The 27651-nt window shown below is 42.1% G+C and overlaps 1 protein-coding gene across 1 annotated transcript in view; it reads left to right on the top strand.

Annotated features, from left to right (window-relative positions):
• The window catches only part of THADA (THADA armadillo repeat containing), a 544422-nt gene that overhangs the window by 389528 nt on the left and 127243 nt on the right, over window positions 1-27651 (top strand). The window contains exons 30-31 of the mRNA XM_083175704.1: window positions 4863-4981; window positions 13058-13140. Of these exons, the coding sequence (XP_083031830.1) occupies window positions 4863-4981; window positions 13058-13140 (202 nt within the window). The remainder of the gene's footprint in view (window positions 1-4862; window positions 4982-13057; window positions 13141-27651) is intronic.

The raw sequence follows: 27651 nt of genomic DNA, 5'->3' as shown, positions 1-27651 counted from the left end.
TTACTAAAACTAGTAGTGCCACTTACAAATCTGCTGATTACCAGCATTTAACAGGTCTTTATTACACCAACACACACTGCTGTCACGGTTGCTGAGAAGCACCCCTGTGTTTTCTACATGGGGATGTTTATATTTTCGGGGGGGGGGGGGGGCATCGTGGAGTGGGCTGTTTTGTTATAGTGTTCCCAGCTCAGCCTGACATAGACTTGATTTTTATGCCGAGGCTTTGAGCGAGTGGGTAAATAGAATTATTTTATTTTAACGGCCGCTGAATTTCGCCCTGAGGCACCAGTGTAGGAACCACCACCAAAGTACGATTATTGAAAAGTGTGGTGGGTTTGACATTTGGCTAAGGTGGAAAGTCCCTTTAAGTTTGGTATAAGTAATGGGACCTTCCCATGCACAATGGGGGTTATTCTTATTGAATTGGTCCCCCCCCCCCCGCATTCACACGGGGGACCAATTGTTTGCAACTGTGCATAAGTTTTATGCGTATTTGCAGCCGCTGTGTGGGAGGGCACACAGTGCTTGCACACAGCAGTCCAGACGGGGTTGCTGAGGGGCGTGGGGAGGCGGGCCAGGGAATTTTCCTATGGGAACGCCCAGCGTTTCATTGGGGTTCCCATGAGAAATGGTAATTCCCAGATGGGGTGGGGGGAGGGGCTGCTGACATCACTGGAGGTCAGCTACCCGCCCTGTCCTCACACAGGGTGCCCGCAGGTCTGAGACACTATAGAGGTGTCTCAGATCTGCGAGCACTGAAGAAATTATTCTGATGATTTCTCCCCAGCGCCCAAGGCTGCGAATGGATAATTATGCAAATTAACCATTTGCATGCCTGTGGGGGTTCGGGAGGGGGCAAGCGACGTCTGGGGGACTCACAAGGCTGCTAAATTCGCAGCCTTGCGAGTCAACCAGAATAAGGACCATTATGATTGTTATACTGTGAATCAACTTTGTGGTCTTTTAAATGAACTCATCCCCTTTGGAATGTTAAAGTAAATGGATATGTCAATTTCCTCCATCTGTAGAAAATAAATACATACTTAATTCAATTGGAACACGATACAACTTAGGATACATTAAAGTCCATAATTACAGTTTATGTTGAAGTGTTTCCCTTCATTACCTCTATGTAACTCTTAAATAATCATCTTCAACAAGATTTCACATGATGTTTTTGTTAGTGTTTTTTATATAATCTATTTTTTTTCTGTGAAGGTTGTTTTATTTGTATTTATTTTTGTTACAGGGCTTTTGGATGAGTCCTTGTATATTGTGTCTATTTAAAGACCAGTTTGGCAAGATGTTTGATTATACATGTTCTTCTTATTTTAAATATAGAATTTCCTAAACCTCACAAAGATTCAGGAAAGTTGGTAAACCACTACTCCACTATCTCTGCCAGTACCCAGGACTTGTACTACCCTGTGGTATTTAAGAGCTACACACTATATAAAAAAATAAACATCATAGTATCACATGAGTGAATGTTTGCATTTGTACTTGTGCTTACCTTGCATTGCACTGTGTTGCTTTCATATCAACACTTTGTAAACAATTTCTGTGTCCCCCCAAAAATCATAACTTTATGATTAAGAAGTTACAATATAGATTACATACATTCCCCATCACCCCATCCCTCTCCCACGGTTACTCGAATACCCCTTTTCCATCTGCAAGCCGGGTCGCACCCGGGATTTTGTACCCGGCTACAGCCTGGGTGCGACCCGGCTTGCAAACCCATTCATACTAGAGTCCCCAACCGGCATAATGCCTGGTGGGTACCGTCATCGGGAGGTGGGGTTGGGGAGGCGCTGGGAGATGAATGCATCTCCTAGCGCCGGCTTTTGCACTGTAGTGAACGGGACCAGGGTCGCATCGACCCCAGTTACATTACACAGTGACCCAGGTTGAACCCGTGTTCAACCCTGGTAGCTACCTGGGTAGAAATGCCGGGTCTCACGACCTGGGTTATTTCTACAGGGAGCGTTTCCACCTGCCTAAAATCCCAGGTTTTGGGCGCTCCTGTGCAAAAACCCGGGATATTTAGGTTAGTGGAAAAGGGGTATTACTGAGCGTAACATTGATGGACATTGATTCTGCATATTTCTCCTCCTTACAGGACTTTTATCTCTGCTCTCTCCTACTCTGATCAATCTCTCTCACTCTGCAACATCACCCTAATACTGCTGCCCTTGACTCTACTGAGTGTGGAAAAGCTCACAGACAATGTCTAGTCAGACAGTCAATAGGTCGTCACCAAAAGTTAGACATGCATTAATCTGACAGTGACAAAAGTAATGTCACAACTATAATGTCGACATGGAAAATCAATATGTGTACATGGACACCGTATAATTGTTCCACTGTACACAGCACTCTTATTCTATTCTCCCTCTATACACACAGGGATGGTAAAAAATGAACAAGTCGGTTAAAAAAAAAGTCACTTGTCGGGATATTGAGTGCATTGGCATGTCAAACTTTTGTCAATGTCTAACTAATGCATATCTAACTATTATCAATGTCTAATGCATGTCTAACTTTTGTCAATGTCTAGTTAATGCATGTCTAACTATTATCAATGTCTAATGCATGTCTAACTTTTGTCAATGTCTAGCTAATGCATGTGTCCATCTATTTATTGACTGTCTGACTAGACATTGTCTGTCAGCCATCTGGAACCTGACTCTACTGCACTGGCTATCTCTATCAACCTCTGTTAGCATCCTCCACAGCCCCGGCATTCTGAGCTCACAGTGCTACCATACTGGACGACATTGCACACACAGGCTGATTGCCTCTATTTTAAACTCATAGGGGGGTATTCAATGAAGTCCGGTTTTTTTTCGACTATCTGGAAAAAAAACAGTAATTTTTTGCAGTTTTAAGGTCAAATTTAGATTCAATTAAAGTGTTTTTCGACTAGTCAATAAAAAAACACATGGATCAGTGAATTACGTGCCATCAACCTGCGCCTTGGTGTAACTGAAGCAGTTTTTAACTTGTTTTAAGTTATTTTTTCGCCAATGCCGTTTCGACATTAAAAATAAAGTGAAACTGCTTTGGCAAAAAATACTAAACAACATCTGAAAAAGGATGCAATTGAATAGTTAAAAAAAAAACTGATTCATTCAATACCCCCTTCGCCTATTTCTACCGTTCTTCTATGTAACCGGCATAAGCAGTCTCCTCGCCACATCTTTGCCAACTTCAACACTTTCATTTGCCTTCCCATTCCTTTATTAACCTACCCACTCTCTGCCCTTGTCATCTACGTCACTTCCATGGTAGGCACTGTCAACAAGGACATCTTCATCTTCTTTTTATACTTTTCCTTCCCTCCTTCCTTTTTATGCCTTCCTCCTACCCCTACTGGGAATACAGTCTATGTCATCTCTCTCTTTTACTTCTCTCCTGGACCAAGTTCTCCCCTTTTCAACTGAAGCTAGCTGCATTTCTTCAGCTTCTCACTTTCATCCACCTCGAAGCATGACCTTGTTTCTTCCTTCCTGGAGAATCCTTCACTTGACCCATAGTTTTTCTTCCAAATACTACCCAGCGCATCTCCGCAGGCTTCTTTTTTTATGCTTAACTAATGTTTCCATCTAATAATAAATATACCCACTTTGACCAGTCATATACTTCTTCCAGGCGGCAGATATTCACACCAAGAAAGTGTCTCCTGTATAGCTTACTTGGTCATGTGTGTCAATACAGTTTTTACCATATTATACCAGTTTGTCTGTGTGCACTGGCTTCTCACCGCCATTTCTCCTATCCTTATCATTTACAGTATTATTTCATGCAAGCACTTTTTTGGCACATTTTTTGAAAGAGCCCAGAAAGTTATGGGAGGCTTTATGCTGTATTTGAAAAGCATCCAGGTCATAAACTGTTTTTTTTCCTTTCGATTTTACAGTACCTCGACAGTCGGAATTCAATGTTCCGACTGTCGAGTGTCAAAGTCAATGGATTGGTGAAAGTGGCTGCAGATTGTCAAAAAAACTGCCAGGAATTAGACAATCCGTAGTCGTTTCCGACAAAACAGACATGTTTTAAAGTCGGATCTGTTGCGTCCGAAACTGCCTTCAATGCTGTTGGTAATGGCAGCATTGAATTAGGTGAGGGGTGCTTTTTCCGCTAGTGGAAATAGCGTCCGGGATTGAATACCCCCCTTAAGGTACATTCACACTAAACAATTTTATTTAGTGATATGCTCGATAATGATGTGTACACACTATATCGATAATGATTCGTGCTCCTGTGGGTCGTTAGCAAGTTCTTCTAGAGAAGTTCTTCTAGAGAAACCCAAGTTCTGCTTATCCCATCAGTAAGGTCACTTTTCATCACATGTCCTATTGTGGGTCTATTTTATTACTGATGTTGTTCTTCCAGTCTTTTCTAGTGGAATACGTAGTTTTATGATTTTGTATAACCTACTTATAGAATGTCCTACACATACTAAATGCACGTCTGCCAAGAAGTGTGGGGTAGTTGTTAAGATGGATTTATGCATGCCATAGCTCCTCGTCGGTTGTTTTTAATTACAAGGATGTGATCTCATTAGGAAACGATGATTTCATGGTGAGGTCATTTGGCTTTTTTTCTCGCTGTGTGAAAGAAGCTCACAGGCTGCGCTTTATAAACAAGGAAAGGATTTGGGCCTAGTACATTTACAGCATTCGCCAATGGCAGCAGTTTTTCCAGCTACCTTCCACCCATCAGCTACAGGTGGCTGTTCCCTCATCAAAGGATGTGTTTTGATGAGAGGGAAGTTAACGGGATCTGGGGATTAAACATGTTCTCACAGCAGAGGCATTTTCTCAGGGTATTTTTTTCCTTTCTGCTTCATTTAGGTTTTTTACATGCTCCAGTCCTTCTTCGAGGCGAAACACACAGCTAATTCAGAGCGACTTCAGCAGGAGATGTCTGACATCACCGTCAGCTTGAAAGCCAAACTGTGGCTGGCCAAGAGGTATGTTGAGAGAACATTTATAGAAATTCTCTGAGCGAATAACTTTCTCCGCTTGTTTTCTTAAGGAGCTGAACATATATATTCAATATGATTAGAATTATTACCAATATTACTACCTATGGTAATATTTGGAAAGATTGTAAACATCTTGTCTCATGACAGTAAATAATAATTACCTGTGTATTTTATAGGAGTTAAGTATATGAATGGCGGTATTTATTTTCCATTTTCTGGGGGAATAAAATTAAATCTATTTGTTATCTTTATAGAAAATGAAATTTACCCAAAAATCTGCTATGGTGCATCTGAAAGGGATGTCTATTGTGCTCCTTAATAACCTAAAAGAGAGGTTCTAGATATGTACTAAGGCACAGTCAGCTATTTCTGATCCCTGGGCCTCCTCCCGTTACTGAGACCTGGATTTACCAGGAGCCATAAAACACTTCAGGTCACGTTGCAGGAGGACATCATTTGACCAGAATAGATGGCCCTAGTCAGAGGTTTTAGCAATGGCACTGCAGCTCAAGCAGTGGTTTGGGGGAGTCTGCACTGTGGGGGGGGGGGGGGGGGGGTGCGCATGGTAAAATTCCAATGGGTCTGGTCATCCAAATTGAATCTGCTGAAAAAGTCCCTCCAAAAATGGCCACCGCCGATGATATAGGTCCCACTTGGCAGTGTATATCACTACCTGGAAGTTACATATACCAGGCTGCAAGACCCCTGATATATATATATACACAGACGCTGTATGTTACTTGGCTGGGTGCCCCCACTATAGAATTCGTATAAACAGATGTTTGGAGGTGCGGCACTCCCCGCAAATTAACAGGACATGATGCAGTTTAAAGGCAACGTTTCAATGTCTTTATTATGACATTTCCATCATTATATATATATTTATATAGCTCATGGCAATGCACATGTAAACCCCTGGTAATGAGCATGTAACTCCCTGGCAACCTGCATGTAACCCCCTGGTAATAAGCATGTAACTCCCTGCTAACGAGCATGTAACCCACTGGTAACAAGCAAAAAAACACTGACAAACCAGCATGTAAACCTTGGCAATAAGCATCAAACCCCTAGCAAAGAGAATGAAACCCCTGGCAACAAGGGGGGCGCAAAATACCTAGTTACGCCACTGGCCCTAGTGAATAGGACTGGACAGACAAAGTCCTCCAGCTTCAAGCGATGCAGCTCAGTAATGTTCCACGCCACAGACAATGGGAAGCAGCCCTGTCCTGTATTTGATACATCACAGAGCAAGTCAGAAGAGGTTGTCCAAAAATGCCCATACTCTTGTATGTTTGCCTTGTGTAGTGTTACCTTCTGTGTCCTATTGTACTGTGCTTGCCAGTTATTTGTAATTATTACACAGGGCAACAAAAAAATTTTTTGGGGTGCCTAGTATTTCAAGGGATTCTTAAGTAGTTTTGCCTGCTGAATTAAAAAATGACTGATGTTTTTCTCTATCAGGTGCAGTTTTCAAACCCTCCTCATATCCGGATTGGCTCTATTAGATGCTCAAACACATTTCCATAAGTGCACATAAGTTAATATTAGTGTGGGGAATTGTGTCATTAACAAAGTATTTTACTTATACTTCCCTTGTCCCTTTCGCCCACTGTTGCTGATGTTCTATACATTGTTTGCTGACCCAATACAGTGCCCAATATTTATCTTCTTTGTCTCCTAAAAATATGCCATACAAGCTTGTGCAACAAAATCAGTGATGTGTTTCTGATTCCCAGGTAATATATGTTCTCCACAAACTTAACAATAAAAAAATCTTTAGAATGAATGCATGGTTTACGCAAATTCCAATGGATTCTGGCCATCCATATGGAATCTACTGAAAAGTCCCTCCAAAAATGGCCTTGAAGAGGACATCTTGCTCAATTTCTATTGCTTAGTTAACCAGTATTCTGTAAAAAATAAAAAAAATAGTTGACGAATAAGGTTAAGAACAGCGTGTAGTAGCCATCCCACATACATAGTGACCTTATAAACATATGGCCTTTCACACACACACACACACACACACACACACACACACTTATGAACATATGAGCTTTGAGTAAAACCTTAGATATTAGATAGGGATGTTCAACAACTTAAGAATTAGACCTGGCAAAATGAAAGTTATTTTCAGATTCAGGACACCAATTTCATATAGGAATGATGTTTTTTTTTCCCGAGACACGAAAATCTTTGTTGACCAGTGTTGTTGTTATTAAGAACAAAGCTCTGCAGCCATAGAGAAGGTTTATTTGCTGTGTGTGAGGTCCGTTTCAGTGTACAGAGCAAACTGCAGGAGAAACAGATCTGTGTAGACAAGCCCTAAGCGGTCCTCCAGAGTTAGCTCCTATACACACCTAGGTCACATAGAAAAAAATCACGTTCTCTGCGCTTAATGAGCACACTGTGGTTTGCGTGATCCCGCTGTATCTGTATACGAGACCTGGGAGCCTCTGATGGTACTGATAAAATGGGGCATGTTTTTGAAGACATTGCAGGCTAAACTTGGAGTCAGAAATATGTCATGTCCCAGGCAACGAAATATATGACTTGATTCATTTTGTATTCATTGGCACAGTAGAGTATTGTGGTTGGCCCACCTTTTGTGGTGCTCTAACTGTCCAAAGTTGTTGGAGGATACAGACTCCTCTCCCATCCCCTTTTCTAGCCTTTTCACACATAATTGCAAATAAACATAAACATAACGACTTTTGCTGAGTGCTAGAGTGTAGTGTCATTTATTCCACCAATATCTGCTGAAATACAGAGCATTGTGTGCTGAATGAATGAGCAGTCCATACACTTGTTTACACAGGAACTGGCTATAAAATATTTTTCCTATAAAGCCCATCTATTTACAGTACGTTGCAGTGGTGGTAGGAATATACACCAATGTTTCTCATTCATTGTAGAGTAGGAAGCCATATTTCTGTACTGAGATGAGTTTACACCAGAATTTATTTTGTACATAAATTTCCAAATATCTCTAAACAATTGTTATTTTAAACAACACATTTTGGTCATCGAGCACCTCAATGTGGGTAGGCAAACTTTTGGATGATTGTGTTAGCAGCTACTAACTGTTTAGTGCAGCAGGGGTGGCCAAGCCAGTACCCAAGGATCAACCTGTTTTCCAGATCACCTTTGGATCTGTAGAATGTGTCAATTAGGAACATCTCCTAAAATATAACCGTTAGTAATGACAATACTGACGGTTGTCTAGAAACCTGAAGTGCTTTGGGTATCTTTGATGATCAGCACGGCCATCCCTGGTTAATGTCAAGTAGATAAGTAAATAGACGATCAGGAATTGGCTAAATAAAATCACACTGAATGCGGATCATTTTAGAAGAGTGATGCAATACAATCTATGAAGAACCTCTCAGATAACATGCATGTTCCCAGTTTCACGTAACAGTTGTCCCCTTTTGTACTGTAACTGATGAATGAAAATAGCAGGCAGTTGTTCTTAGTAGAGTCCCTGTTTGGACAAGGGGAGGAGATGTGAAACTGTCCCACTTTTATTATTCTTATTGTTTATCTGTATGGCGCCACGAGGGTTACGCAGCTCAATACATAAATGAGCTAAAACAAGAAAACAACTTTAATATTTTTCCTGTGGGAACAAAACATCTCAGCTGTCAGGTGCCCATACACTACCTATGATGTATTGAGGCAATCCCCCGATACCCTGACGGTCGTGTCGGGGTATTGGGGATATAAAAAATCCTGATCCCTGGTGGGGATTGCGGAATCAAACATTTTTATCATACTTTCTTTCCCCCGTCATTGATGCCGTGGAGTGGCTCTTCCAGTGGATCAGAGGATTGCCTCCACTTATGTATGGCCACCTTTAGGGGTTTATTCAATGCGGCTGGCGAGGGGGTTAAACGGCGGGGAACCTTTTAACCCCCGCGTCACCAGCATATTCCGTTGCGCTTTACAATTGGAAACAACTGTGATTAAACAAACATGGTAGATACAAACCGACATGGAGGTAGGAGGGCCCTGCTCGCAAGTTTACAATCTATAGGGATAATAGGAGGGATACATAAGGATAGCGGCCGCACACGCCGATTCCCCCTCGCTCCAAAAACCTAGTAAATGGGGGAAACGGTGTGTATCAGTTGAATACTGACCCTGCGAGCTGTGACAGCGAGCAGGCAGTGCCGCTCGCTGTCACAGCTTGCAGAAAGCATTGAATACATCTTAGTCTTAAGGAGACTGGCTCTATTCTCCAAACTGAATACAAGCACTTTGACATTTGAATGAGACACTTTGAAAATACTAGTGTCTCATTAAAGTTCATTACTTTATGTCAGTGGTAGCCAACCCTAGCCCTCGAGAGCTACCAACAGTTCACATTTTCCAGACAACCTAGCTGCTGCACAGCTGCACTCATTAATCACTGACACATTTTAAAAGATCCACAGATGGCGCTAATTATCTCACTTGTGATTCTGTGAGGAGACCTGCAAAACATGCACTGTTGGTAGCTCTCGAGGACTAGGATTGGCTACCCCAGCTTTATGTCATTCTTGGATTATAACAAGGTGGTTGGTAAAAGAGGTCTTACTTCTATTGAGGTGATGTGTATGCAAAAATCTCCCCTTCTCATACTGTAGCCGGTATCTATAAACTCATTGTGCAGGCCCAGTTTTACAGATGATACTTATTTCTCGCAATTATGGAAATGGAATTTCACAACCAATTAGGACAGAGCTGTGAGTAACATTTATAAAAGCATTAATGACTACTCTTCTAGCCTTATTGAATGTTCCTATAGGTCTATAGTCTGCCTCTTGAAAAAGCTCAGGTTTTTGCCAAGTAGTGCATAATTGGATACACTGGGGCAGTTGTATTAAGCCTAGTGAATAGATAAAGTGGAGATACAGCACCAGCCAATCAACTCCCAACTGTCATTTTCAAACACAGTTCATTGGCTGGTGCTTTTTCTCCACTTTAACTCTTCTCCAGGCTTAATACATCTGTCCCCTTGATTGAGATAAAACTGGATGCTTACAGGTAAGGTTATTGACCCTGGGCAAGAGTTATCCCGTCTGGGCTGAGCCACATTCACTTAATTCTGAATGGAGTGCTAAGTGAGCTTCAGTTAGTAATAAATTCGGTACTTATGTAGTATCTGGGCTGCCAATTTTCTGATTGTATGCCTTACCTTAAGGCATACAATCAGATGCGATTTGACGCGATTTTCGGCAAAATCGCATTGAATCGCATTCGATATCGCATGCGATGCGATTTTGTATAGGATTCAATGTTAACGTTAAGGTCCTGTTCATTTCCCCACTATCCAAGTGGGCATAGAGTTGATTTTATAAAGCGTGGCGAGCGCAGCGAGCCACCGAGCCCGAAGCGTGGCGAGCGGACGCAGATTTCTTAAAAAGTATTCTGTGTCCCCTCGCGGGGCTCGCTACGCTCGCCACGCTACGCTCGCCACGCTTCGGGCTTGGTGGCTCGCTACGCTCGCCACAGGTTTATATCCAACTCCATGCCTACTTGGATAGTGGGGAAAGGAAAAGGACCCCTTTTCCCCCATTGAATTCTATGTTAAAATGGACTCAGGCCATTTTAACATTGAATCCTATGGAAAAATCGGGACCATCGCATCGCATACGATTTGGTCGCATGCGATGCGATGCTACCGATCCGACCCGATTTCTAAATAGGACGCCCAGATACTACATAAGTACCATAAATTCTAATATATGCCAAATGGAAAGTATGTTATGTTATAGTGGATAGATGGAACAGACCACCCTGTCCTAACGGCATTCACTCCAAAAGATGACACAACTCTAATGCCTGATTAGTAACATTATACATATTACAACATCTGTAATTGGCTGTTCTAAATGACTCCAGTGGGGAGATCTAGCAGCCATTCCGATGCAGTGATGGTAATTATTACCACAATCATCTGTGTTGAGGCTTTTCCCTTTTGGAATATTCAGTTTCACACTATGTTGTGCTATTGTTCCTTGTGCATTTGACGTTGTGAAAATGTACTGTATATATGTGTGCATTTAAATAAATGATGTTTAGTACTAAACTTTTGGATTTGCATTTTTAGGCAGATTCCATACTTTGAGGCAGATTTAACAATTAGTGATCTTCTTGTTACCACTAGTTACGACTGATAACTGGTGCTACACCCAATCACATCAGTTCCTGCCCCAGGGGAGCTTACAATCTATATTACAGTACCTATTGATCTTGATTTTCAGCATGAATACAGACCATGAAAGCCGGGCTTCACAAGCCTTCTGAGTTTCTTAGTTTTAAGCAGGAAGTGTCAGAAAAGTATCCGCAGACTTTGGGGGGTATTCAATCTTTGTCGTGCACACGCAGCCATCTCCCGACGGGGGAGATGGCTGCGGGGCCCTATTTAATGCTGTCTTCCCCGACAGCATTGAACAGGGGTTTTGCGCAGAACGAGCCCGACAGCACAAGCTGTCGGGCTCGTTCTGCCGAGAAAAGTCGGAAATAGGCGAGCTCCTGGCCGGAGCTCATCTATTTTCGTCATCAACTCGTGGCCATGCCCCCTTCTCGCCGCTCGGCAGCGGGGACATTGAATCCCGACTGCCGAGCTCCAGGCGATCAAAATGAGAACGGGACAGGGACACGGCTGTCGAGCTTGTTCGACAGCCGTTCCCCTGACATTGAATACCCCCCTTAATGTTAGTTGGGTGCCAATTAACTTACCAGTATATTTTTGGAATGTAGGAGAAGTACCCAGAGGAAACCCACGCAAATACGTGTAGAAAATACAAACGTCACACAGTTTGGAACAGTGTTGGAAACTGAACCCATGACCTCTGTATAAATATCTTAGTTTGTGTGTATATATTTGTGTATGTTCTACACATACCTCCCAACAGCAGTGACTCCTAACTTGGGACTCCTGCATGGCGAATCAGCCCCTCCCTGATAAAGGGGCTCTGCCTATGTGAAAGGAGGCGTGGCTTTGAAGGGATGACACAGTTGAAAGCCATGCCCTCTAATTTCCGTCACTGTGGGGGAATGCCCACTGCTTTGTGAGCTGTGGACATGCCCCCAGTCCATATGTCTCCCGTGAATAGAAACTATGCACAGTTACGGGGGACGTCTCAAACACCCCCCTCCTCCCTCAGGACACCAATGCTTGTGGGTGGAGCAGCGGGCAGTCCCCCCCCCCCCTAAAAAAAGTGTCTATTTCGCAAGAATTCGGACATGTGGGAGGTATGACTACATATGGAGGAAGCTTAATAATAGTACAGGATGTTGAGCTGTGATCCATAGCAACCAGATAGGTCAGTGATGGCTAACCTTGACACTCCAGCTGTTGTTGAACTACACGTCCCAGCATGCTCTGCTACAGTTTTACTATTTGGTCATGCTAAAACTGATGCAGGGCATGCTGGGATGTTCAACAACAGCTGGAGTGTCAAGGTTAGCCATCACTGAGAGAGGTGATTCTTTTCATCTTCTAAACTGTGCTGGAGAAATTACTGCAATAATCTAGTTAGTTACTATGGGTTGCTTCATTTCCGTGCATACAGTATGTATGTTAGTAACAAGCCTTACAGACTAAGAATTTACATGTGAGCTGTCTTAAGTGTCTGTAGACTTTTCATAGCCTGGTCATATAGTCTATTAAAAGAAGTAAAACTGTGCCCTAATTTAAATTATCCATAGCTTGGCGTGTTTTTGTTATCTTTTTTAAAAATGACAACGTGACCGTTCCAAACCCCTCTAATTATCAGTGTAATGTGATTTTCCAGTGCTGGTTTAGTTTTTCAGCTGATCAAAATCATATGCGCTGGGCCTAGATTAAATTACATTGAAATAATATGTTTGGTCACTAAAAGCAGAGAACCGTTCACTGTATATCCCTGTATATTTATCTCATGGCCACAGGGGAAGGGAAACCAATTCAGTTTCACATTATGTTCTGTCGTTGTTATATAAGAATACAGCCTCTGTCATCGTTACATAAACCATTCCGTGTGTCTTTAAAAAACGGATATTCTGTACTTAACTTATTTCTTTCTTTTTTAGGCAAAATGCCTGCTTGGTAACAAGGGCGACTTTTATTGATATCCTGAACGCGATCACCAATCACCTTAAGGATAGAGCTCATGGTAAGTAGGTTTTTTGTGACTAATATGTCTGCTCAATCATTCTGGTCATAGTTGGTGCACTGTGGTCCATGCTTGTGTCATCTGCCAAGTAGACTAGGCTAGTCACATTGGAGGGTGTGGGCAAGTGGATTAAAGCTGTGATAAAGCTGCTGGGGAAGGGGTAAGGTTTGGCTTCATGGAAATATGACAGCAGAAAGTGTTCCAATGAGATCATAGCATCTTTAAAAACCTGTAAGATTTGCATATTCAAGCTGAGTCTTTGACAAAGACTCAGCTTGGCGCCCAGTAGCAACTATTTCTGTCTGTACTGCATGACCACGCCTACCACTCAGCATTTCACTGACCACTATACTATGTAGAGCAGGCGTGGCCAACCAGTCAGAGGTAAAGAGCCGAAAAATATCTGTAGTCAAGCTAAAGAGCCAACAACATGCGCATGCGCCAAAAACAGGGGCATGGTCTATTTGGAAGTATCGTTTTTGTATCCTGACGAAAAGTGCTCCAATAAATGCACCTGAAACGTTGATAATTCATATGTGCTTATTATAAAAAAACGCCGGGGAGTGCCGCCCATTCTGCTTGCTTATATAGAGCTCAGACACCCGAGTCCTCCCCACCCGCTGCGAAAATCCCCCAGCCTGCCGCCGATGTCACTGCTGAATGTGACAGGCGGCTAAGGCAGCGGGGGCAGCATCGGCAGGGAAGCTCCGGCGAGCAAACGCCGGAGCGGAGGTGAGGGGGGGGCTTACAACGTCCTGTGAGGGGTTTTGCTGGGGCAGGACAAACCTGCCCTGGTAGGTTTGTCCTGCCCCAGCAAAACCCACCACTCAAGGGGTTAATATATGAGAGGAGGAGCCGCACTTTAACAGGGGGAGAGCCGCGGGTTGTCCACCCCTGATGTAGAGCAATCAGAATCTACTTCTTATTCATTTATCACCTTCTAGAAGATAATAGAATCTGATTGGTTCCTATGGGCAACATCCCATCCGTAATATAACTCCCATCTCAGAAAATTTACCCCAATAGGTTTTCCACGGGTTATGGGTCATAGGGTCGAAAACTGAAGGTCGATGGGGCTTAGATTGACACCTAAAATAGGTCGGAAGGTTAACACAACCATTAGGTCGACAATAGGAAGGTCAATGGTCAAAAGGTCAACAAGCGTTTTTCAAGGGTCTTTGTCCCAAATGTTGACATAGTGGACATAGGCAGCGTCTAATTATGCCACTGCGCACACTGTTATATTCTCCCACCACACCGTAGTGCATGGTAAGTTATTAAATACCGCCTGTCGGCACACGTTGGCTCAAAAAAAAAAGCTCATGTGGACCTATTTCTGATGTCGGCCTAATGTATTTAGACCTTCATATGATGCAATCGGGTATTTCATTTTGCCTAACTAATTCAGGTGAAACAAAACCCCATATAAGCTGTGGCATGCATCGGCTTATTGGGGCTAATTAAATATCCCCTGCCGGACAGTTTCCCACAGGTAATTTGATATCTGCCAAAAATGTTAGCAGGACCCTACTCACAAGCTTACGTCTATAAGAGATTAAGGAACATGGTGGGGTAGAGTTGCTATTTGAGGGAACTGTACCATTGCTCAGACTGGCAGGAAGGTTAGAGCTACAGTATGTCCATGCTCACCATGGTAACATGGTGCTATGTACTGTTGCTACTGTAAAATTTTAGTGGCATTTCTAGGGGAAAAAGGTAAGAGGAACCCAGTGATTCAGATGCACTACACATAGTAACATAGTAATTAAGGCTGAAAAAAGACTTTAGTCCATCGAGTTCAACCTATTTGACTTGTAACTACTGACTTGAGTAAGTCATATCTATCGGATTCCCTTAGTGGCCAAAATTGTATCCAGGAGTTCCACAATTGTACTGCTCTAATGGTAAAGAATCCTCTTCTTAATTCAGTACGGAATTTCTTTTCCTTGAGCCTCAGTACCTGCCCGCGTGTCCTAAGTATAGGCCTATTAGTAAACAAATCATCTCCCAGTTCCATATGATTCCCAATCCTGTATTTGAACATGCTAATCAAATCACCTGTAAACCTCTGTTTCTCCAGTGAAAACATATTCAGCCTGGTTAACCTATCTTTGTATTCTAGTGATTCAAGACCTTTTACTAGCTTAGTTGCCCTTCTCTGTACCTGTTCCAATTCATTTATGTCCTTTTTAAGGTTCGGTGCTCACAACTGAACACAATATTCCAAGTGTGGTCTCACCAATTCCTTGTAAAGAGGCACTATCACATTGGCATCCCTTGAGTCCAAACCCCTTTTAGTGCATGCCAGTGTCCGGTTTGCTTTTGCTGCTGCACTTGAGCAGTGTGCACTATTACCCAATTTTTCATCTAGGATGACCTCCAAGTCCTTCTCTACAGCAGAATTCTCTATAATCTCTCCATTCAGCCTATAAGTAGCTTGTTCATTTTTGTTCCCATAATGAATTACTTTGCATTTATCAACGTTACACTGCATTTTCCTCCTTTCCACCCACCTTTCCAGTTTAAGTAACTTTGTAGTGACTCCTGTGAATTCCCCACTCGGTGTGACCATGCATAATGGTGGTGTGCACACTTTGTGATGGCTTGGACTGCAGTCTGTGTTTGTATCTTGATGACTTGCTAGCTCTTTATGGAAACCGATTCGGAACATAGCAGCTGGTCTACAGACATGCAGTAAGCATCAGTTCAGAGGGCATATGGAAACTCAGGCTCCATAAACTACTCGCACACAATTACATACTATGACAACTTACACAAAGCAGTTAGAGCCTACAGTATACATAGCAAGCACTACAGTATAAATGTGCCTCCTACCTGCTGTATCTCACATTCTCTTTTTTTTCCCAACAAACAGGTACTGTAGCTAAGCATGGTATGGTGTCCCCCAGATTTGTCACCACCTGTATTGGTCCATGTTACTATGGGGTAGATTTATTAAGCTCGGTGAAGTGATAAAGTGTCTGGTTTTTATCACCGGCCAATCAACTCCTACCTGTCATTTTTCAAACCAAGCCTGAAACTTCACAGTTAGGAGCTGATTGGCCAGTGATAAAAACCAGCCACATTATCACTTCACCGAGTGTAATAAATCTGCCCCTGAATTACATTAATCTTATTTTCCAACAGTCAATAGTAGATACTAACCTGGTATCTCTATCACTGTTGATACAGTAACTCAAAAATTAACCCTACACCTCAGGCTTTCTGCATAAGTATCATACTTGACTATGACCTGTCCTTTGTTTGCCACGTTCAATCTGTAACTAAATAATGATATATTAATCTAAAAAACTTATTCAAAATAGAACCATACTTTATACAGGACACTGAAGTAACTAATCCATTCTCTCACCATTCCCACATTGATTGTCTACTTACAGGTCTTAACAAAATCAGAATCTCTAGAACAAGCTACTCTCCCCAAACTTACAGAAGACCAACAAGAATGTCTAAATAGAGATATAACAGAGGTTTCTACGGTAATCTCCCAACTCCCCATAGGTAAATCCCCAGGCCCCGACGGATACATGGGTGAATATTACAAAATACTCAAACCACATATAATACCCACACAAACTAATCTGTTCCAAAAAATCCATCTGGACCAAATCCCATTCCCTGGGTTCACCAAATCTCAAACCATACACCTCCCGAAACCTGATAGAGACCCAGAACTGGTAACTTCCTGCAGACCAATAACTCTTATCAATCAAGACATGAAAATCTTCTCCAAAATCATGGCAAATCATCTCCTTTCCATTTTACCCACAATACTAACCTTTAACCAACTAGGTTTTACACGTGATAGATACTCGGTAAGGGGTGATCGCACGGCATTGGCTACGGTGATGAAGACTTGCCTAAACAAAAGCACCCCACCCTCGATGCTTCTCAGCCTAGACGCTGAGAAAGCTTTCGACACTGTCTCTTGGAAACACCTCCAGAAAATTTTAACAATTCGAGCATTTGCCAACAAGTTCATACAACTGTTTAGATACCTATATACTTCCCCTAGCACATCTTTGCTGGTGAACCGACAACGTGGCCATCCCATCACGATTGCTCGAGGGACAAGTCAAGGATGTCCTCTATCCCCCCTACTATTCAACATTGCACTTGACCCCCTTTTACGTCTCCTACAATCTTTGACCACATTTCAAGGGTTTCCCATGGGGTCATGTGAAATCAAAGTCATGGCCTTTGCAGACAATCTCCTTCTATATATAGCACACCCCGAATCCACCCTTTATCCTATCCTACAAAAAATAAAACAAGATAAATCTCAAGGCTTATACCTATACCTAGGCCCACAAACTTGCCGTAAATTGGGCAGGGGAAAGCCACATAAGCTCGACCGCGCTAAAATACTTAGGGGTATACATCCCTAAACACATTCCCAACCTTTATAGACTCAATATCACTTAAATACTGAAACCTTTTTTTGCAGAACTGGATAACTGGAGACATCTTATGCTCTCAAATCTGGGACGTGTTCATTTATTAAAAATTATCACGTTCCCTAAACTACTATATCCGATTCAAATGCAACCAGTTCTCTTAATGGCCTCCGATGAGAAAATCATCAATACTATGTTTCGCAAATTCATTTGGAAAACTAAACGACCAAGTTATGTTAACCTACAACAATCAGTCTCTAATGGAGGAGTGAATCTCTGGGCTGGATTCACGTCACTTCCAACCATACAGACACTGACATTGACCAGTCATTTCTACCAAACCAACACCTACTTTCCTTTTTACACTGCCATAAAAAGGAACTCACAGATCATATCACACAAAATCCCCTTCTGATGACGGCATGGACTGTCTGGCGCCCACACGACATAAGCTAAATCTAAATAGCCATCACTCACTGTTGCTCCCACTTCTGGGCAACCCTGATTTCGAGGATGGCTCGGCAATGCACCCATTTATTTCTTGGAAATTCAAGGGAATCCTACATGTTCGGGCCATTGTCGATAGCACGGCCACAGCTCCATTGATGGCACAGGCTTTGGTGGACAAATATGATCTCCCTGCCACACAAGCACTGGCGGTTTACCAGGTCCGACATTACACTAGCTCAATACCTCGGTATATATCACCTACAGATCGTACAAATGAATTTGACACACTGCTCTCCAAACCTACCTCTGACAGGAAAGCAATTTCCATTTATTACCAGACCCTTTTATACACAAATGGACCATTCTACAATACGCATTGGCCTATCCACATGGTTGCAAACATTCCCTCAACTCACACTAAAACATCTACTACATTCCTTTTTATACTCTTGGAAAATGCTACCAGCTTCAATGTACAGAGAGATGTTTTATAATATCTACCATAATGGTTACCTCTCCCCACATCTACGATATTTAATGGGTGTCTCAGAGACAGACACCTGCCCAAAATGTGATAGTACTAACGCTACATCCCAACACCTCATGTGGGATTGCCCTATCATTAAACGTTTCTGCAAACAGGTTCAGGGATTTTTCGTTACATTTTTACTAAATTGTTTTCCACTGTCGGCAGAGCCGGCAATCCTGGGCGTTTTCCCTATGGGAATGCCAATTCTACAGGAGAGCAAAAGGATGATGCTTATCATATCAGCGGTAGCCCGCAAATGTATACTACATCAATGGATCCATAGGGACTCTCCTTCTATACCCCTGTTTCGAGCTAAGCTATTCAATATAATCCATATGGCGTGGGTGGAGTCCTCCTTCCAAAAAGAAGAGCGTATGGAAAAGTTTTTACAAATATGGGAGTGCTTTATAGATTTGATGTCCAATGATCTAAAGTCACAAATCCACAAATGCTTCCGTTCCACCCAGTGGTACGAGACCTGGTCCTCACTGGACCCAACCCGATAGACTTCCCAACAAATACGTCCACTGTTTGAATGGTGGTATGGCTTGGGTCGTGTCCGCCCTCAGATGACATTGTGTTGGAATTTCATGCTTTCTCAATGTTAACTAGATCTATGTATTTAATTTTAAAAAAAGCATGTTACCAATATGCTATTTCCATAAGTTTCACTGTGATTGTAAACTATGCTATAAATATGCTCAATCCTTAATAAAAAAATAAATTTAATAAAAAAAATCTGAATTTCACCACTACAATCCATTTAAATGTAGCCACAATGCCAACATACCTCCTTGCTTAGCTCAAACTATCTCCGACCTCTCATGTAATCTGTGTCTCTCATCCACACTTTCCACCTGCTCCCATTCACAATTGCAGGACTTTCTTGTGGAATGCCCTCTCAACCTTCAACCTTCAAGATTCCCTGAAATGCCACCTCTTCAGGCAAGCTTATCAAATTCCAGGACCACCACATAACCTTCAGACATCCCCTCAGTACAGTCCACACAGCCTCACATTTTTTATAATTAATAATAATAATGATAATAAGAAGAAGAAGAAGAAGAATAAGAATAGTCACCAGCAGTGTATTGTACATGAAATAATTGTTGTTTGTAAACCTGTACTATAATGCGATATCAAATTGCCTATTTGACCTACACATGCACTTTTGTGTTTTTAGCTTTCTTTTTATTAGCAGTAACGTCTACCATAATGTGATGTTTTTGAGTTAGTTATAATGTTATCTGTCTTTGAATGTTCATCTAGAAATTGAGATATTATATCTAAAAACACAATGACATGATGGTACAGGAAATTACTCTTGTGGCTGCTGGCTGTACTAGAGCAGAGTTGGTCCTGCACCTCAGTGTGGTTATGTTGATACTGCATACTATGCACATTGAAATGTTCTGTGATACTAACAATGCTGTAGTGACGAGGGAGGTGACGAGTGCCTTATTCCCAACTGTTTATCTGATGTTGTTGTTTTATATTGTGGTGTACTCCTTCCCACGTCACTCCCTCCTCTCTTCCGTAATATTAATCACTGCATCATGTCTCTGTTTTTATTTATATTAGCTTTACACTGTTTATGTTATTCATCATATTTTATATTGCTTTTACCTTTCACAGTGACTTTCAATAAACTTTAGATGTAAAATGTAAATAACTGGCAGTAGTTGTCATCAGGGCTGGCAACAGAAATCTTGGGGCCCAGTACACTGATATATCTGGGGGGCCCACTGCATATTAAACGTTTTTTTTTTTTATTGTTATAAAATAAACATAATTAGTATTCACTAATACCGGAGGGGGTTCCAGGCAAGTACCCTACAGGAATCCAGGCGGGTGCCTTTATTATCCATTGCTAGGTACTGCACTGCTGCAGATATGCTTACAGACCCTGAGCCCCCCAGAACCTTGGGGCCCGGTACAGGTGTCCCCCTTGACACCCCCTGTCGCCTGCCCTGGTTGTCATGAAACTTATTTGGCGTATATAACACACATGTTCAATTCATTTATTTCCTGGTCTCCTCAAGTGTAGACATGTAGGTGTTCCCATATTTTTAGAAACAGCACTGGGCACTGGGTAATGCCACAGGTTGTGGACCTTGCCAAAGCATTAACGACCCTTTCCCCCACCAGTCATCCCAGAACAGCGATCCCTTAGGAAGTAGAGGCATGTCCCCAATAAAGAGGTGGCCACTCCTGATCATAGCCCAGTGATGTCTCCTACACCTAACCCTCCCACTAGTGCCTAACCTTAACTGTCCCCTTTCACGGTTTAACCCTCCAACAAGCGCTTAGCACTAATCCTCCCCTAATATCTAACAATAATGAAAATTCATTAAACCCATGCATCAACCATTTGCATGTTGACTTTTTTTACCCTGTCAATCTATATCTCATGTAAGTGTCAGCCTTCTGAGCCTCTAGACCTATTGACTGTTGACCATGATTGTCTGTCTATTTCCAGTCTGTCTTCAATGGGGAAACCACCAATGGGTGTTTCTGCACTTGTCTGGGCGCCAGCCAATCAGGGCCGCTACCATGGTAACACACCACTGATTGGCTGGGAGTGGCCTGCCTGTTAGCCATTCAGCAGCCTTCCTTCTCCAGACACACTGCACATGGGGAAATCTATTTAAAAAATGGATTTTGCCCCGAGTTTGCTCCATGTTTCTAAACACTAATTTAGTAAATATCCTTATTGTTTTTCTATTAAAAGTACTTGCGATTTAGATGGTGTATTGACTTTTATCTGCCAATTCAGATGTGTTTTGCAGTTCAAATCATAATTCTACTCCTGTATTTTCCTATAATAAATGTATGTTTTTGAAAGAAAGACTACATACTGTACACCCAAGAATGCATTATTGGGCAAAAATGATTGTGAGTGAATTTATCCCTATGACGAACTCCATCCTTGTCCCAAGGCCATCAACCATTTATCCCATGGGTCTTCAACCTGTGGCCCTCCAGATGTTGTGGAACTACATCTCCCAGCATGCCCTGACAGTTTTGGCATGCTCTTATAGGAAAAATGTGGTAGTGCATGTTGGAACATGTAGTTCCACAACATCTGGAGGGCCACAGGTTGAAGACCCATGATTTATCCCTTCTACTCTAGCAGCTCTACCTATTCATATAATGCACAGGTTCTCAAAGTCGGTCCTCAGGACCCCACACAGTGCATGTTTTGCCGGTCTCCTCATAGAATCAAGTGAAATAATTAGCTCCACCTATGGATCTTATAAAATGTGTCAGTCCGTAATGAGTACACCTGTTTGTGACCTGGAAAACGTAAACTGTGTGGGGTCCTGAGAACCGAGTTTGAGAACCTCTAAATATAATGCATTCACTTAGGCGGCATCCCTCCCTACTTTTTTCAACCCCCTCACTTTTCTTTTCAAAATTCTTACTTCATCTAGTTATGTTTTTGCTATGATTGAAGTTTTGGATACTGTGTTTTGATTCTCTAAAGGTTTTGTCTTTATTCGACTGTACCTTTGAAATATAAAAAAAAAAGTTGAAAATCAATAAAATTCAACTTTATAGCGGCTGAGTTATGCAGTAAGGAACTTGCCTGGCTTTCTCAATAAATTGCAAACTACTTAAATTATTATTGGCCTATGATTGGGAACTTTACCAACTATATCAAAAATATTCGAGTACATAGATCTTCCACCAAGTTACTCTGAAGTAAAGAACCCTCACAGGACTAATGTTTTCACCCCTCGATAAACTGTTCCTGGTATTGTTAACAGGGGTGAAGCTCCTGTGTGAGAAATAACTGAATCTGTTACACTTAGCAGTGACCAGTCCTTATCCTGCATATGCCTGGGGCAATTTTAGGAGATACTAGTAGGGAGAGGTGGCACATTCTACATTAATAGAATACTGGGTTTCGATGGATGTCTGAGTATGCTAGTTCTAGTACTTCCATTGCAGCACGTCAATCAATACTGACCAAACATTACCTATGTTGTAAATGCAGCTTTGTGGCGGCCAACCTTGTAACATTTTTACAACAGCTTGAAAACTTAAACATAGGTTACGCCTGGAACCTCGATGAAAAGTTCCAAAGTCTTTTTTGTATTATGTATTGTTATTTTCATATCTGCGAAAACTGAAAGTCAAATTATCCGTGATTCTATAAGGACATATGTTCTGTGCATTTTCCTCAAGCTCAAGCACAGCCTGACGTATAAATCTGTTTGTCCTTTCACATATATTTATTCATTGCGTTTATTTTATTTTCCCCTTGTGTGGTTTTCCGCTTCATTCCTGTTCCTTAATGTTCCATTGCCACAGATGCTTTATTAACATTTGTTATGCAGCAGAACTTGATATTTTCCTATATATATCATTTGTGCCTTTTTGGCTGCATTTCTTCTTGCTTCTATTTCAGGTTATATTATTTTCTTTTTCTTTTTTTAAGAATATCTTTTACATAGTACAATTATGTAGCAAAACAAGAGAGTAAGACAAACATTAAAGGACATATAACATCAGGTACAAATATATACGGTTATTTATTTATTTATTTATTAACAGTTTCTTATATAGCGCAGCATATTCCGTTGCGCTTTACAATAGCAGACAGTGAAACAACAAAACAGGGTATTTACAGACAGTCAAAATGTAGGAGGGCCCTGCTCGCAAGCTTACAATCTATAGGGAAATAGGCATTGATACATAAGGATAGATACTGTATTCTTTATTGCATCGATTCCACCAGAACGCAAGGTTCTATGACTGGTTCTGGAATTTGATAAGCTTGCCTGAAGAGATGAGTCTTCAGGGAACGCTTATAGGTTTGGAGACTGGAGGAGAGTCTTATTGTGCTTGGGAGGGCATTCCACAGAGTGGGTGCAGCCCGAAGAAAGTCCTGCAGTCGGGAATGGGAGCGGGTAATGAGTGTGGATGAGAGACGCAGATCTTGGGAGGAGCGTAGAGGTCGTGTTGGATGATATTTTGAGATAAGAGAGGATATGTATGTTGGTGTAGTTTGGTTTATGGCTTTGTGTGTAAGTAAAAGAATTTTGTATTGAATACGGTAGAATACAGGTAACCAATGAAGTGACTGACAGAGTAGCTTTGCAGACGATGAACGTCTGGCTAGGAAGATTAGCCTTGCAGCTGCATTCATAATGGACTGTAGTGGTGAGAGTCTGTATTGGGGAAGGCCAATAAGGAGACTATTGCAATAATCAATGCGTGAGATGATGAGAGCATGGATTAGAGTTTTTGCAGTGTCTTGTGTAAGGTAAGGGCGAATTTTAAATATGTTTTTTAGGTGCATGTGGCATGATTTTGAGACAGATTGAATGTGGGGTACAAAGGAAAGTTCTGAGTCAAGGATAACACCTAGGCAGCGAGCTTGAGAGGTAGGAGTGATTGTCATCTTCTCAACAGCGATAGAGATATCAGGTTGGTAACTACTATTTATTGGCGGAAATATAATTAATTCTGTTTTTGAGATATTAAGTTTGAGGTGGCGAAATGACATCCAGGATGAAACAGCAGAAAGGCATTCAGAGACACGGCTCAATACAGATGGGGACAGGTCCGGGGAGGATAGGTAGAGCTGAGTATCATCCGCATACAGATGATACTGAAATCCAAAGGAGCTGATTAGTTTGCCAAGAGATGAGGTATAGATTGAGAAAAGCAGGGGACCTAAAACTGAACCCTGAGGTACTCCAACTGAAAGAGGTAGCGAAGAGGAGGTAGAATCAGAGAAACGAACACTAAAGGAGCGGTTAGAGAGGTAGGATGAGAACCAAGAGAGGGCTGTGTCTTTAAGACCTATGGATTGTAGTGTTTGTATGAGAAGTGTGTGGTCAACAGTGTCAAAAGCAGCAGAGAGATCTAGAAGAATTAGTAGTGAGTAGTGGCCTTTAGACTTAGCAGTGACCAGATCATTCACAACTTTAGTCAGTGCTGTCTCTGTGGAGTGTTGGGCACGAAAGCCTGACTGATGCGGGTCCATTAAGTTGTGTGAGTTAAGAAAGTGTGTGAGGCGAGTATAAGCAAGTCTTTCAAGTAGTTTGGAGGTGCATGGAAGTTGAGAAATGGGACGGTAGTTTGAGAGAGAGCTTGGATCAGAATTCTGTTTTTTCAGAATCGGAGTAATAACTGCTTGTTTGAACAATGAAGGAAAGACACCAGTAGAGAAAGAGAGGTTACAGATTTTAGTTAAGATTGGAATGAGCACAGGAGACAGAGATTTACTTATTTGCGAGGGTATAGGGTCAAGAGGAGAGGTAGTAGAGTGGGAGGCAGAGAAAAGTGCATATACTTCATCTTCATTTGTGGGATCAAATGAAGCAAATGCTTCAGAGGGCTTAGGTATGGAATTGAGCATATCACCAACCGAGTTGGAGCATACCAATTCATCTCTGATCTTGTCAATCTTATCCCTGAAGTAGGAAGCAAGATCTTGTGCATGGATAGTGGTTGGTGGCTTGGGTGAGGGAGGGTTGAGAAGGGATTTAAATGTATTAAAAAGTCGTTTTGGGTTAGAAGCTTGAGCAGAAATGAGAGTTTGGAAATATGTTTGTTTGGCAGTTTCCAGGGCATAACTATAGTACTGGTAGATATTCTTATATGTAAAGAAATCCATTGGACTGTGAGATTTACGCCATTTACGCTCAGCTTTGCGTGAGATATTTTGTAGGTGTCTCGTTAATTTAGAGTGCCACGGTTGGCGTCTAGGCCTACGTGGAGTGTGGTGGGTAACTGGAGCCACTTCATCCAGGGCTGTTTTGAGGGTTAGGTTTAGGTGTGATACCGCCATCTCAGGAGTAGTGAATGCAGAAATAGGAGCAAGCTGTTGTTGCAGTGAGGAGGAGAGTACTTGAAAATTAATATCATTAATATTTCTGCGGGCTTGAGGTGGATTAAAGGATTTCTGTGTTTTTGAGTTAGAAGTACTAGAGGACAGCATGCAGGTGATAAGGTTGTGATCTAAAAGAGAGGGAAAGGAGAATTGGTGAATTCCGACACTGAGCACAGCTTAGTGAATATCAGATCAAGACAGTGGCCATCCCGATGAGTAGAGGAGTCAGTCCATTGGGAGAGGCCGAGAGAGGAGGTTAGAGAGAGTAGTTTGGAGGCATGAGCAGCAGATTTTGGGCTATCAATAGCAATGTTGAAGTCACCCATGATGATGGTTGAGATGTCAGCAGAAAGGAAGTGAGGGAGCCAGGCAGAAAAATCTTCCAGAAATCGTGTTGGCTGCCCAGGTGAGCGATAGATAGCTGCAACACGCAGCGAGAAAGGAGTGTAAGTTCTGATGGAATGTACTTCAAATGATGTGAATGTGAGTGATGGAACCTGTGGTATAACTTTGTATGTGAAGGATTGGGATAGTAATATTCCAACCCCACCTCCTCTGCTGTCACCAGGCCTGGGTGTGTGTGTGAATTGGAGAGCACCGTGTGACAGGGCTGCAGGGGAGGCTGTGTCTGATTGTGAGAGCCATGTTTCTGTTATAGCCAGCAGGTTGAAGTTGTTTGAAATGAAGAGGTCGTTGATGGATGTTAATTTGTTGCCAACAGAGCGTGCATTCCATAACGCACATTTTAGTGATTTGGGGGATGAAGGGAGGCATTTGATGTTTATGAGGTTAGCTGGATTACTATGTTCCTGAGAGTTCGGTGCCTGCGAGCGGGGCAAGCAGCTGGGGCCTGGATTAAGTGAAATGTCACCAGCTAATAGAAGCAGTAGAGAGAGATAGGTGTAGCTGCAGGTGGTTTGTGAATGTTGTTTCTGGCGACAGTTTGTGGATGTTATTGTCCGTGTAGAGAGATATGTAAAAATCTCATGAGTGTTAATAAGAGGGGTGTGGATAATGGAGGCAGAAATGTGTATAGAGGGCTGAGCTTCAGGGAGAGAGAGAGAAGAGACTGATTTTGAGAGAAAACCATGGAGAGCGAAGCAGAGCAATAGTTTATAGTACATGGTGTATGTGAACAGTTATATAGGCCAAGAGTTATATTAGACTTGCAATAGTTAATACCAGCTTACTGGTGTTGCTCAGATAGTAATTTATTAACCCTACATATATGTGAGTGCACGCTGATTAGCACAGCTGACCATAGATTGCATACAGTACATATATGTGAGTGCACGCTGATTAGCACAGCTGACCATAGATTACATACAGTACATATATGTGAGTGCACGCTGACCATAGATTACATATAGTACATATATGTGAGTGCACGCTGATTAGCACAGCTGACCATAGATTGGATACAATGCTATGGCATGCAGTGAAGTAAATGTTTTCAGTTGTAGAGTTACCCTGTATTTTGTGAAGCAGACACCAGCCTAATATGGCTCCAATTAGCAAATTTGCAATGTCTAAATGTACAAACACAAGTATTGCAATATAGAAGCAGATTATGTTATTAGAATGGATGAATCACATACACAAACAGGCAGCATAGTGACAGTGTGAGTATATAGGAGTGCAGGTTAGGTACATATGTTCAGTTTTAGAGGTTAAAGCAAAGGGTTGTTAAACTTTCTTAGGCTTGAAGATGTCTTGGTGATGAGTTCATCTGTTTTCATCCTGTTCAAGTCCTGAATAAGTCCTGAATTTGTTGTATCATTACAGAACCCTTTTAAATAAACCCTTATAAAATAACCCAACAGCCCAGGCTACAACAGCCTAGTGGGCTCCCTTATAAAATATATAATATATAATTCAGCTATATATTGTAAGCTTGCGAGCAGGGCCCTCCTACATTTTGACTGTCTGTAAATACCCTGTTTTGTTTCACTGTCTGCTATTGTAAAGCGCAACGGAATATGCTGCGCTATATAAGAAACTGTTAATAAATAAATAAATAATATATGGCAGGGTGTGGTATGTGACTCCGACAGTCGGGATCCCGACAATCATTATCCCGACATCGGGATCCTGACTGCCCGGAGTCAGACAGCATGGCGAACGCAAAGTAGCCCCTTGCGGGCACGGTGGCTCACTACGCGAGGGTAGGGAGAGGTGGCACATTCTACATTAATAGAATACTGAGCCACCTATTCTATTCTCCCTCTATGGGGGTCGTGGACCCCCACGAGGGAAAACAGCGGGTG

Source organism: Crinia signifera, chromosome 3 (genome assembly GCF_055691185.1).
Source record: "Crinia signifera chromosome 3, ASM5569118v1, whole genome shotgun sequence".
NCBI lineage: Eukaryota > Metazoa > Chordata > Amphibia > Anura > Myobatrachidae > Crinia > Crinia signifera.
Note: the sequence above shows the minus strand (reverse complement) of the source record. Positions and strands in the feature narration are given on the sequence as shown.